Source organism: Apium graveolens, chromosome 6, assembly GCF_009905375.1.
Source record: "Apium graveolens cultivar Ventura chromosome 6, ASM990537v1, whole genome shotgun sequence".
Classification (NCBI taxonomy): Eukaryota; Viridiplantae; Streptophyta; class Magnoliopsida; order Apiales; family Apiaceae; genus Apium; species Apium graveolens.
The window spans coordinates 69224738-69237514 of record NC_133652.1 but is presented as its reverse complement, the minus strand read 5'-3'; the positions used below and the strand labels follow the sequence as shown (position 1 = coordinate 69237514).

General features: G+C 35.6%; 3 protein-coding genes and 1 pseudogene across 3 annotated transcripts; 2 read left to right on the top strand and 2 right to left on the bottom strand.

The window, feature by feature from the left end:
* The first annotated feature begins 220 nt into the window (after positions 1–220).
* Positions 221–3100, top strand: LOC141668075 (glycosyltransferase BC10-like). Its single transcript, XM_074474766.1, has 2 exons — positions 221–1005; positions 2203–3100. Exons 1-2 carry the CDS (start codon positions 484–486, stop codon positions 2839–2841), a joined length of 1161 nt encoding a protein of 386 aa, XP_074330867.1. The 5' UTR covers positions 221–483; the 3' UTR covers positions 2842–3100.
* Positions 3101–3316: 216 nt separating this feature from the next.
* LOC141668132 (IAA-amino acid hydrolase ILR1-like 4) lies at positions 3317–5760 on the bottom strand (annotated as a pseudogene).
* Positions 5761–6488: 728 nt separating this feature from the next.
* LOC141667722 (jacalin-related lectin 19-like) lies at positions 6489–8465 on the top strand. The gene is made up of 3 exons (XM_074474327.1): positions 6489–6766; positions 6891–7121; positions 7283–8465. Exons 1-3 carry the CDS (start codon positions 6761–6763, stop codon positions 7586–7588), a joined length of 543 nt encoding a protein of 180 aa, XP_074330428.1. The 5' UTR covers positions 6489–6760; the 3' UTR covers positions 7589–8465.
* A 1902-nt stretch (positions 8466–10367) lies between these two features.
* Positions 10368–12568, bottom strand: LOC141668945 (large ribosomal subunit protein eL28y-like). Its single transcript, XM_074476015.1, has 4 exons — positions 12418–12568; positions 12169–12322; positions 11335–11498; positions 10368–10697 (listed from the first exon to the last, which is right to left on the bottom strand). Exons 2-4 carry the CDS (start codon positions 12314–12316, stop codon positions 10578–10580), a joined length of 432 nt encoding a protein of 143 aa, XP_074332116.1. The 5' UTR covers positions 12317–12322; positions 12418–12568; the 3' UTR covers positions 10368–10577.
* Positions 12569–12777: the final 209 nt, after the last annotated feature.

The following is a 12777-nucleotide window of genomic DNA, read 5'->3' as shown; positions in this document are numbered from 1 at the left end:
AACAAACAAGCCAAACTCTGTCTTACTATTCCCCAAACGTTTAAGCAATTGTTTCGGACGTTTCAATCTGGTGAAAATTCTGTCCTCCGTTTAGACATGGGACATTTATATATCAATGTATGTATACACACACGTACATAAATACTACAAAAGATGTGTTGATCAGTGATGTGATGAATGAATAAAAAGGTTACAGAGCCAATCAAATTTCTGTTTTCACTGTACTTGTATTGTTTTTTCCATTTCATCATAACTTGTCCCAAATACATTTCATTGCTACAAAAGTGTGTGAACCCCCCTTCAATTTGTTTTTTGAACGCAAACACTTCTTGTTCTTGCCTTAAAATTAATTCTAATATTTATACATTCTTTCATGATTTTGTATCTTGATCTTTATATCAGCTGTAGATCAGTGTCTTGAGGATCTATAGCTTGTTTTGACAGAGAACCCACCTGTCCGATTTAACATTCTTTAAAGTGAAGATGCAGACAAGATTAGTGGCAATGGAGGAAGGTAAAGAACCTCCAATGCCAACAAGGTCAAGCCAGTCTAGAATTTTGCCTTTGAAACTACTATTATTTTTTTTGCTCTTTCTTGGTCTAGGCATTGCCTTAACAATTGTTAGCATGTTTATGAGCTGGTACTATGAGTTTGGTAATGTTATTATCCCCATAACAAGTAGTAGAATTCAGCCATGTTTTCAAGAACCTCTTAGCTTTCAGACTTGGATTAAACCGCCATCAACTGTGTGGCATTCTATGAATGATTCTCAGCTGTTTTGGCGGGCTTCATTTGACCCTCAAATTAAATCATACCCTTTTAAGAGGGTTCCGAAAATTGCATTCATGTTCTTGACAAGGGGACCATTGCCTATGGTTCCACTGTGGGAAAGGTTTCTTAAGGGGCATGAAGAGCGTTATTCTATTTATGTACATGCGCTGCCTACGTATGTTGAAGACTATTCTCCTTCTTCTCCTTTCTATCGGAGGCAGATTCCCAGTCAGGTATTGAATATCACCGTACTTTATCATTTTTTACACAAGCTTAAATATGTATGATCATCTGATGGAGGGTAAATAGAGGCCACTATTCTTTGCAAGGCAGTATGGTTTTTTCAGTTTGTACCTGCTCTGCTTGTTAATTCGAATTATTTCACCTGTCGATAGTTTCAATCAAGTTAAACTCTTGCATAGAGAAGATATAAATGTAAATTTTATGAACTAATTATTTTGTTTAGCTGGACTCGAGATAAAAAAGAAAAGGAGAGAACTTTAGCCAGCCAAATTCTTCTTCATATGCGTGTATAAGTTTAATTTACCTGACAAGCTTTAAATCTGTTTCCATGATCATTTCGTTACACTTAGGTAGGATTTTGGTGCATGTCGTTTTAAGTTTTATCTTAAAAATTCCTGCTTGATAGGTATATTTTAAGTTCATGCAACAGGCAAATTTCTTTAAGAGGCCGTTTGAAAACTTGCATTTCATTTCAAAAGATAGGATTTGAGTTGTCATTTCAAATTCTCATGTTTATACTAATATTTGAATGTCCTGGATTTCAAATGAAATCCAAATTCTCAAACAGATTATTTGATCAAATACAGAATTTCAAATGAAATTCAGTTCCCCAAACAGACCATAAAATCATTCAAACAGAAGAACAGACTAAATTGTCATTCTGTGGACGACTCTGCGATCTAGGAAACTATAAATGAGAGCCTCATTGCATGTTGCAAGGAGTTTAAAGCAGGCAAATTGTGTTAATTCTGTTTTTTCCTGGATCAGTTTGTAGATGCATGTGACAATGAAGTTTATGTGTTATTTAAAATTTGAACTGATATTTTTGGAATAACCAAGACAAATATAGCACTCTTTCTATATTTTGTTTGCATACAGATAGGTTGGTTTTATACCCAAGGAAATGGGTAGTCACATGACACAGGGGTACACGCTAGTAAGTTGTGATGAGATTCCCTCACAGTTGCTTTTTTATCAGTCTTTGGTTTTCTACAACATTATAGTACTTTAAGAAGCTTAACAAACGTTACTGAGAATGACAAACTACAAGCTATTTCAGTGTCATGATAGATGACAAACTAGGTTTGGGTTTATAAATATCCTTTTGTTTTGTTTCATATTCATTTGTCACTTTCTTGTTAGATATTATTTATCTGTCATTAATCTTGAATCCTACTTCCACATAGGTTGCTGAGTGGGGGATGATGAGCATGTGTGATGCGGAGAGGAGACTCCTTGCCAATGCATTACTTGATATATCAAATGAATGGTTCATTCTCCTGTCTGAGGCATGCATACCTATTCAGAGCTTCCCCATTGCTTACCTCTACTTATCGATATCTCAGGTCAGCTATATGGGATCATACGATGACCCTGGACCCTTTGGCAGAGGGCGCTATGACAATAACATGGCACCGCTAGTCAACCTCACTGATTGGCGTAAAGGGTCACAGTGGTTTGAAGTAAACAGAAAACTGGCAGTTGACATTGTCAAAGATGATACTTTTTATCCAAAATTTGAGAAATTCTGCAGACCAGCATGTTATGTAGACGAGCACTATTTTCAAACAATGCTGAGCATCCGCTCCCCTCATCTTTTAGCAAACAGAAGTCTAACATGGGTTGATTGGTCCCGAGGCGGTGCTCATCCTGCCACTTTTGGGAAAGCCGATATTAAAAAGAAATTTTTTAAGAAAATTATCGAAGGTCAGAAGTGCATGTTTCATAACCAGAATTCCTCGGCTTGTTTTCTTTTTGCCAGAAAGTTTGCTCCAAGCGCATTAGATACATTACTAGCACATTCATCAGATTTTTTTGGGTATTGACAAAAGATCTCCTTCCCATTCCAAATGCCACATTTTTAGTATATTGGTTCTTCACTACTACATCATAAGAATTCTGGATACTTGCAGAGTTTTTTTGCTGTGCAGTTGTATGATCGCACCATGTAATGAGTCACTGGTATATGCAGTTGGAACAGTTTCTCGTGTTTAACAAAGACCCTTGTTTCTCATGAATTCCCTGTTGTCTATGTCTATACAGTTGAGTACTTTGTTCGCAGAATTACAATAATGCTAATTTAATTACATAACAAGACACAAAGTAGTTCAAAGGTCAAAATAACCACAACAGTTATGATTTTATCTGTAAGCCAGAAATTAGCAGTAGAAGGACTTGAAATTTGGATTGACAATATTTTCACTTTGATCTTTAACGCAAATCTGAGAGCAATCTTAGCTAAATGTGACTAAGAAGATACATGATAGCAACTGATCTTCACGTTTTTATTGAGATTTCATGTTCTTTAGTTGTAAGGAGTTGATTGAATCAGATTTTCTACATATTTCTGCAATATAAGGCTCTATGAAATATCAGAGGTGTTTGGAGCAGTTTTGGTTCCATATATTGCTATATACAGGTACCTTACAGTTGTTGTGATGATCGTCGTCCTTTACCACTGGAGTTCCTGATTGTATGTCAAGTAGGTATGTAGCAGCTAGTGACGCGTGAAGTGCAGCACCAAATGGAAGTGCATCCTCATTGATTTCAAAATAAGGTGAGTGTGGCGATGGGAACTTTCCTTTTGTTTCATTTTTCATTCCCAGGATATAAAAGTAACCCGGTATAGCCTCTTGGTAAAATGAAAAATCTTCAGATCCCATCAATGGCCTGCATGTCTTCGACATTAGAAATTCCAAGCACATCTCCTGCTACGTTTCGGAAGTGTTGGTGCAAGGCCTTATCATTTACAGTAGGAGGGCAAAATTCATTTACCAGAAAATTAACAGTTGCGTTGCACCTCTGTACAGCTGCTTGTCCAATGATAACCTGTTAGGAAATAGGATAAACTACAGTGCATAAGCAACAAGTTGAGAAAAAAAAAGATTGGCATTTTTATCTACAAAAGATTCCACAATAATATGGATCATAAATAAAGCACTTTTTAAACTCAACTGAAGTAATTCAAGTGTTATCATGTGTAATAGAATTTTCCTATCATCCAAAATTTTGATAAAATTACATCTGAACATCGGCATTATATGTTCCCGTTGGGGTGTATATGAAAGTCCTCCGTCACTTTGAGCAAATAATGAGTGATCATCTCAAAGTTAACAGATGGCTAATGTGCATGACATTAAATTACCTCCTCAATTCGCTGCTTAAGGTGCACAAATGTTTTCTTTGAGAAAGTTCTAAATGTGCCACCAATTACTACAGAATCTGGAATGACATTGAATGCACTGCCGCCTTGAAATTTTGCAATGGTAACAACCTACGGAGTGCAAGATAAATGCTAATTAATAATGAACAATCGGCCTGTTAAAACTAAAGACAGATCTAGGAGTTACTACTCTTCTAGTCCAACTTGAAATTCCACCGGTAAATCAAAAAGTACTGGAAGTTCAAATTTCAGGCTTGTTACAGATTTTCATGCTTGTGCTTACAGTTACCTGAGCTGGTGAACTTGAAGGGATAAACCTACTGGCTACTGGTGTGTGTGTGTGTGTGTGTGGAGAGAGAGAGAGAGAGAGAGAGAGACCTGAGAGTCGAGAGGATCTGCTTCTCGTGAGACAAGATGTTGTAAACTCACAACTACGTTTGAAGCTGCTAAAATCGGGGCTATTGTGAGGTGTGGGATGGCAGCATGACCCCCCTTGCCACTTATCACAGCTTCGAAAAAACCATTTCCAGCCAAAAGAGGACCAGACCTGGAGGACACCTTAGCTATAGGTAAATCAGAAGAAACGTGCAAACCAAATATAGCTTTCACATTCTCTAGTATTCCTGCATCTATTATTCTCGATGCTCCCCCACCACCTTCCTCAGCAGGTTGAAAAACAAGAATAATTGTACCCTGTCAATCAACAGGTAAATTCTTTTTAAGCTGCTAAAATCAGCAAAGTAACACATGTCTCAATTAAATTGCCATAATTCTTTGGAAAAGCATTGGATATCAATATATATGCAGATAATTTCTTAAACTGTGAACATATAGACAAACCAACCTTCAACGATTTGCGATGTTGTTGAAGTATCTTTGCTGCACCAAGCAGCATTGCAACATGCGCGTCATGCCCACAAGCATGCATCTTACCAGGAGTTTTGCTCTTGTGCTCCCATTCCACCATTTCCTTTCAAGAATTAAGAAAATAAAAACCCTTCAATACCGCGCTTACATAAAAAAATAGCATGCAAACTACAACCTCGTGAAGTACTGTGACCGGTGACTTGCAGCCGTGTGCACATACAAAAGAAACCAAACACATGCCAAGAAACCGATTCTCATGCCCTCTCACAGTCTCACTTAACTACTAAAAAAACAGGAAAAAACAAACACAGAAACCAAACTAAACATAAGAGACCACATTTGCAAGTTGCAACAAACCTGCATTGGAAGTGCATCCATATCAGCCCTCAAAGCAACAAAAGGAGCTTCACCAGAACCAATATATCCAACAACACCAGTAACAGCAACAGGATATTTGTACTTGATCCCCATTTTATCAAGTTCAGCTCTAATAAGCTGACTGGTCTTAAACTCTTCGTAGCCCAGTTCAGGATTCTTATGTATCTTCCTTCTGATACTCACCATCCAATCAAATATTTCCGGGCTCTTAGCTAAATCAAGAAATACTTTAGAAATTTCAGAAGAACATGAGCATAAGGGAACTACACTAAACACTAGAAGAGTACAAATCAAGAAAGCCCATATTAATTTCAAGAAAACCATTTTTGGATCTCTAAAAATGAATGCTCTGATTTGACTTTGAGGGATCAAGAACAGCAATTATTGTTATCTTATATGGTGGGTAAATTTAAATTTAAAAATTGTGGATGTATGGGATTATAGATAAAATAATTGGAGGGATACATATGCTTAACGACCGGGACTTTCTTTATGTTTTTATTTCTAGCCGACACCACGTGCTTTATTAATATTGTTGATGTTATTGTAATGTAATGTAGAATGTGGTTCTTATGTTTTATGTGCTTTGGATAATAATCTAAACTGCATTATATCAGTAATTTAAAGTGCGTTAAATAATCTAAATTGCCGTCTTTTTTATTTCTTCCGGTTACAAGTTAAAATTTAGTTTGATTGATAACTCAGTTTCTTCAATGGTACCCTCTCCATTATATTTCTATGTAACATCTAATTTTATGTAACATCCCCCCGTCGTTAATTGGAGTTTACAATTAATATCATATCACTTTCGGATTGAGCTGTTGTTGGGTCCGATATTCAGTGGGTCGTGGCCTGTGAGCTTTGATGTTCGACTTTAGATTTAGATGGTGAAAGGTGGATAATCAGAGCATTTCGCAATTTTGAATTTTCGTACTTGTGATCAATGAAAAGAGCTGGGGATTGAATTACAAACTCTTCAAAAACTAAACAAAGAAGGACTTGCATATTCTGTCAGTGTAATTCCCTTGTGCCATTTCTTCTTTTATTCCTGTCACGTTGGTTCAACAAATGTTCACAAGATTTTACATCCTGGTTGTTCTGTACCGAACGTGTCAAACATTTTTCGCAAAATTCTTGGCTAGCGTTTCAGCTGGAATCATATTCTGTCACACTTTGAATCTTATCTCTATAGCAGCATCTGGTACCAAATTTCACTCCCCAACCACAATATATTTTATACACGTAATATGCACACATGCCTACATATAGCAAGTTGCATTAATCTACCAATCATCCCTTCTGTTCATCTATACCTCTCTTCGCTTCTTGGTTAGATTATGATGGTAAGAACTCTTGTTGTTGCTCAATTGTATTTTCATTTTATGAATCACTGAGTCTTATTACACTATAAGGTTTTGTGTATTTGTTCTTGATCCTTTGTTTTCGACATATATTTAATCTACGTAGGATGCTGGTGGGAATGATCACAGTAATAGTAGAAAGAAGATAAGATTTGTAGCTGGACCCTGGGGAGGCAGTGGCGGTGCAAGCTGGGATGATGGAGTTCATAGCGGAGTCAGAGAAATCATACTTGTATACGATAATTCCATAGATTCTATTCGTGTGATTTATGACAAACACGGCAAGCTTGTTGCTGGAGAAAAACATGGAGGAGTTGGAGGCAATAAGACGGCTGAGGTTTTGCTTTTAAGTTTTCAGTTTCACTTAATATTCCCATGCCTATCGATTTAAGACTCGTTTCACTAAACTTTTATCAGGCTTACGCTTTAGCTAATTTATTTAGGCATAATTTGAATTTCATTCCATGCAATTGTATCGTTATCAATGTTCTAATGTAGATTAAGCTGCAACTTCCTGATGAGTACTTGGTGGGAATGAGTGGACACTGCAGTCCAGTGATGAACAGTGGAACTCCGGTGATTTGCAGCATCACATTTAGGAGCAACAAGCGAACATTTGGACCATACGGAGTTGAATCAGGGACTCCGTTTTCATTCTCATCAGATGGAGGAGAAAAAATTGTTGGTTTCAAGGGAAGGAGTGGCTGGTTTTTAGATGAAATAGGATTGTATCTGTCCCCTGCTAAAAGACCATCAGGCCTCTATTACAGGGTTCAGCAGACTCTTAAAAAACTTGTTTACTAGCTTTTCGAAAACAAAACTGAAAAACAAGTCTTCAAACTATAGTGTATACCATAGTAATATCTATAACAGAAAAATTACTATAATCCTAGGATTGATTGCTTATGGCTAGGGCCGGGGTAAGTTCTGTGTGCATCTAACCATTCCCGTAATTCTGATTTGGACAGGAGTACGTGTTTGGTTTAGTTTATTTGTAAGAATAAATTAGGTAGGAAATACATTCACAATGGTGCTATCCACCAAATGTATTTATTCGATTTCGTGGATGAAATTGAGGCTTGTTTATATTAATTTTGAAACTTGTAAAGAACTAGTAGGCGCAACTGTTAAAAACTTATCAAATAATCTTGTCTGATTGAGACGTTAGACCCATTCTGTTAGTAGATCAATCAGCAACGCAGACGAGGCTTTGTAATTGTCACATACACAACTGATTAACTGCAGAACAAAGCAGAAAAACGCGGTATGAGCTTGGTGATCGATGCTGCATTGGAATTAGATGGTCTGCTGTTAATCAATCAAAATCTTACAGTTACATCATCTTCCCGTACACAACCAAGAACTGAAATTAATCTTAACACTACATATGTACAGCTTTAAGTCTTGAATACTTGAGAAAAAACATCAATTATGATGATAAACCAAAGCAAACTAATCCGACTTTAAGGGTCTGAGGAATGTAAATGTATACATCATTTCTAAAAAAGAAGATAAGCGAGAGCTGCCAAAATGATCACTTTGGAGTTTCTTGAACATGAATCAGTGGCGTGAGCTGCCAAAATGATCACTGACTTGTCTAGCATAAGTTACAACAGCTTTAGCCCATTTCTTGATCTGAATCTTAAGTTTCTTCGAGTCTAGACGTTTCAAAGATTTGATCCCCGGCTCTATGGACACTTCCATGAAAGTGAAGCAATTATCTGAGCGTGCACGCTTCACCGTTTCTTTGCCTTCCACCACATCACGGCCCTCGCCGTTGTTTGATAGAGTTCTGCCTATGGAGCTTTCTTCCATTAGAAGCTGATATTATATTAACTTTTCGAGAGGTTGGTTTACAATGTATAAAGAAAATACGTGCTGCCTTGAGAACATTGTAGTATTGTATTGTACGTGTACCAAATAATCACTCTTATCGATTTGACCTCAGACTTTTCAGCATATTCTGTGGCCTCAAGTTTAATTAGTAAATATCAAAAATTTGGAGTTGGTTCAATAATTCAATACGCCATCTCGCTGACATTCGCCTAGCAGCCAAAACAATAATCGTACCCTTTACTTGCGTTCAAAATGCAGCTTCGATACTGGGGTTTGCGTCAGTTTACATAACAAAAAATATAATAACTAAAATCGAATTTAAGAAATTATAGAGGATAATATTGCTTATAAGCATCCCCATTGTAAGCCCCATCCTCATCCCTAAAAACTTACTAAAAATGGTAATTTCTTAAAAAAAATTAAATTTTATTTATCTTCTAAAAACTTTCTACATCTCGAAAAATTGACATATAGCCAGTTTTTATAAATTTTTAACAAATATGACTACTGAAAATGTGGTCAATTATAGCCGCTATAATATAAAGATGTTGAATGCGTATTTGGATACATACGCTGAACTACATTGCTGCGTGTAAAAACCATGGGGACAAAGGATAGCACATGAATGAGAGAGAGAACCTGTACATATGTTCAAAAAGCCATAAAAGATGAGGTAGGTGATACAGATAACAGAATCCAGTATAATACAACTAACAAGAATACGCATTTTAAAAATGCTTATTTAATCCATATACCCACGTGAGATATATATATTATGTGTAATATAATTTAGAAAACTCCCATCGAAAATGTGTATTGTTTGTTATTCCGATCCGAAATGCATATATGAGATTACTCCATTAAGATATGCGTATTTCGTTGGTTAAAATTGTTCACTTTTTTTAAACAGATTTTTTTTTTGTCATTTTTGTCCCTCACCCCTACATCCCATTCCCAAACTTCATCCCTACTTCCTTTTTTTATTAATTTTTATTTTCTTTCATTTACAATTTTAACTTTCAATTTAATTTAATTATACATATTTTTTAGTGTCATTATTTGTTAACACATTTTAATTTTTCATGATTATAAAAAGTATATTTATTTTTTTTAACTTTTTTGGTATAAAATTTTATGAAAATTTCAAAATATTGAATAAATATGATTTATTTAAAATATTAATATATGTGAAAGTTAAAATGATGTAGATTTGAGATTAAAATAATTTAATAAGATGAGAAATGAATGGGGAATGAATAGTGAAACCCCAAATATGGGAATTTGGTTTTAGTCCCTAAAATTATACCCTATTTTAGGGTTCCGGATGTGGATGATATTTTGACAAAATTTAACATAATTCCCTAAATTATGGGGATGGGAGTGCTCTAAGTTTTTGTTATCTATTACCTAAGATTTGTTTTAAAATTTAATTAAAATTAGTTCAACATCAAAGTAACCACAAAAGATCTGTTAAAGCACTGTTATGAAGCTAGTATTTCTAATAATATAAATTTCCGCTCCAGCCATATAGCTGATTGTCAAAACAAAGTTTGGTTTAGGCAATCATAATTGGCTCTCCAGGTGATAATACTTATTCGATTCCACCTCCACCTTTCCCTGTCTTCTTCGACACTACATAACATTAATGTGGCTACATCCAGTCATCCACAACGCACACATGCATTTATACAAACACATTTGCACATATATTATCGTTACTCCAGAAACTACCAAATTAAATCAGAGATAAACAAACAACATGCACACTCGTGAAATTGAGTCACCTTCAAAACTCAAGCAATAGTCAAAAAAGCACATTTCAATGTAACTTGCATAGAGACCGGAATATTCTGATAAAATTTTGCTGACTGCAAAATAAATCAACCATGGTTCTTACTTAATAAAAAAGATAATCTGAACAGGGGTAACTCAGCAAATATCTTTCCCTACCACAGACCTAAGCCTGTCTGTTCTTTTTCTTGACACCAGATTTGGCAACCTTGAGGCTTCTGTTCACAGCACTCAACCTTGCGAGTGATGCCTTCTTCAGATCTGGCCTATAGTAGTTGTCAGCAACCTGCACGTGATAATAAAGTTTAAAATTCTTGACAAAGGACAGATCTACTGTTCTATTTAGTTGGTTCTCAACAAGCAGCTCTGGGGAAAAGTCAGTGAGCAAATAACAATTATGTTGTGTTCGGTTGGGGCAAAAGGGAATGGAATGGAATGAGTTAAATTACAGTTGTATATATTGTTGGACTAACCAGAGCCAACTCAACAAGAACATTGCTCACTTAGATCTGTTAAAGCAGGCAAAATTTACTTGTTACGTGAGCTGACCCAGAGGAAGTCGAGCATAGTTCAAAATATATATTCATTTTATTCAACTTTTAAACAACACAACTGACAACAATTGATGCATTCACCAGACATAAGAGAGGCACAAGAGCTGCATTGAAGCACAATTCAATGCATACCATGTAATAACTGTTCCTCCATTAAGGTAAAGAAATGATTTGAACTCAAATGTCAAGCGTAAAACATAATCAGAGAACTAAAATTTTGGTGCTGCACGTTTATGCAAATAATCCTTGGGAATCTATAAACCAATCACTGAAGAAAATATTTTTTAAGAAAGTCATCACAAGTATAAAGTAACTCGGATACAGTTATATTCCAAAAGAAAAGAAGGCGGCTCTGAGAAATGTTAGTACCTGATTAGAAACTGCCTTTGCCATACGGTGGAATTCCTTCTTCATGATAGACTTGTTAAGCAAACTTGCTGGCTTACTCTGTTTCTTGGTCTTTGATGTAGCAAGCAGCACACCCTGATCTTTACCAGCTGGCTGAATGGTAACAGTTTTCTTGTTGGCTAGCCCTAAAAGTACACAGATAATTGGGTAAATACAACTGTACCACTACACTGTAAGATCTCCCAGTTATTATACCCCGACTAAAGAGCTTTCATACATTTACCATGCTATATTAAGGAATGATTAGCCTGATTTATACAAGAATAGAAGTGTTCTGATTACTATATTTTTCTGATTACAAATATTTACAGCCATGTCCCTCAACTTCCTCTCCTCATTAAACTGTACAAAACCAGTAAAAATTACGAACTCCCGCTGCTTTTATTTGCTTTAGTTTCTAAAAAACCCAAGAACACGACAATATTCTAAGATTCTAACCGAGTACAACACGAATCAATTGTGCACATCTTTTGGACTTGAAAGTCACAACGAACATATCTTATATAATAACTGCTTAAAGCATATCAAGGAATTTAAATAAGCTAACATATTCCGATAAATAATTTATAACACCAGAGGTATATATATTGTTTTAACCACACTAGTATTTAACAAAACGTTTATAATCAATACGAGCTGGTAAAACTCACTACAAATACTTTATCGTCTTTTATGAATAAGCAAAACGGAACAATTAACATAACCAACTCAAATCACAGTAAATTTCACCTTAACTATAAAACGATACAATTAAAATAGGAATTAATAAAAAAAAGGTGTAAAAAAAGTTTGTACCAGAGTATTTATAAGAGTTGAGATTGAAGAGATTGTTAGGCTCTTTGCTGAATTGAACGCCAGCATTTCCATTACCAAACTCTTTCACCAGGAAACAATTGTTCCGCTTCACGATCTCCCATATCAATTGTCCCGGTACAGTTGTCATTTTCACCTGCATTTACAAATTAGATTCATCAGCATATGCCAAATTATAGATACAAGTTCGTGTACGTATAGTTCCGAGATAATTGTGAATATGTTGTTTACCGATTGAAAGAGAGGAGATGGAGTTTTTAGGGTTTGCGTCGACGGCGAGCACTGAAGAGGGGTGGAATTCTCAGGGATTTTATAAACCCTGGTGAGCAAGGGTGTTTGCTGGAATGACAAAACTGCCCCTCGGATAAGCGTGATTTTAAGCAAAATGAAAGTTTTTTAAAACTTAATAAAATATTAATAAATGTTAGCATGTATAAAATATAAAAAATAATAAGTTACAAATTTGCGAGTTCAACGGACAACAATTTGCACGATCAAAACTCGACGAATAGCAAAATCTAATGTCTACAGCACGGATTCAGCTTATGTGTTGTCCTTATATTATTATTTTTTGATGCAAACAATATTTTC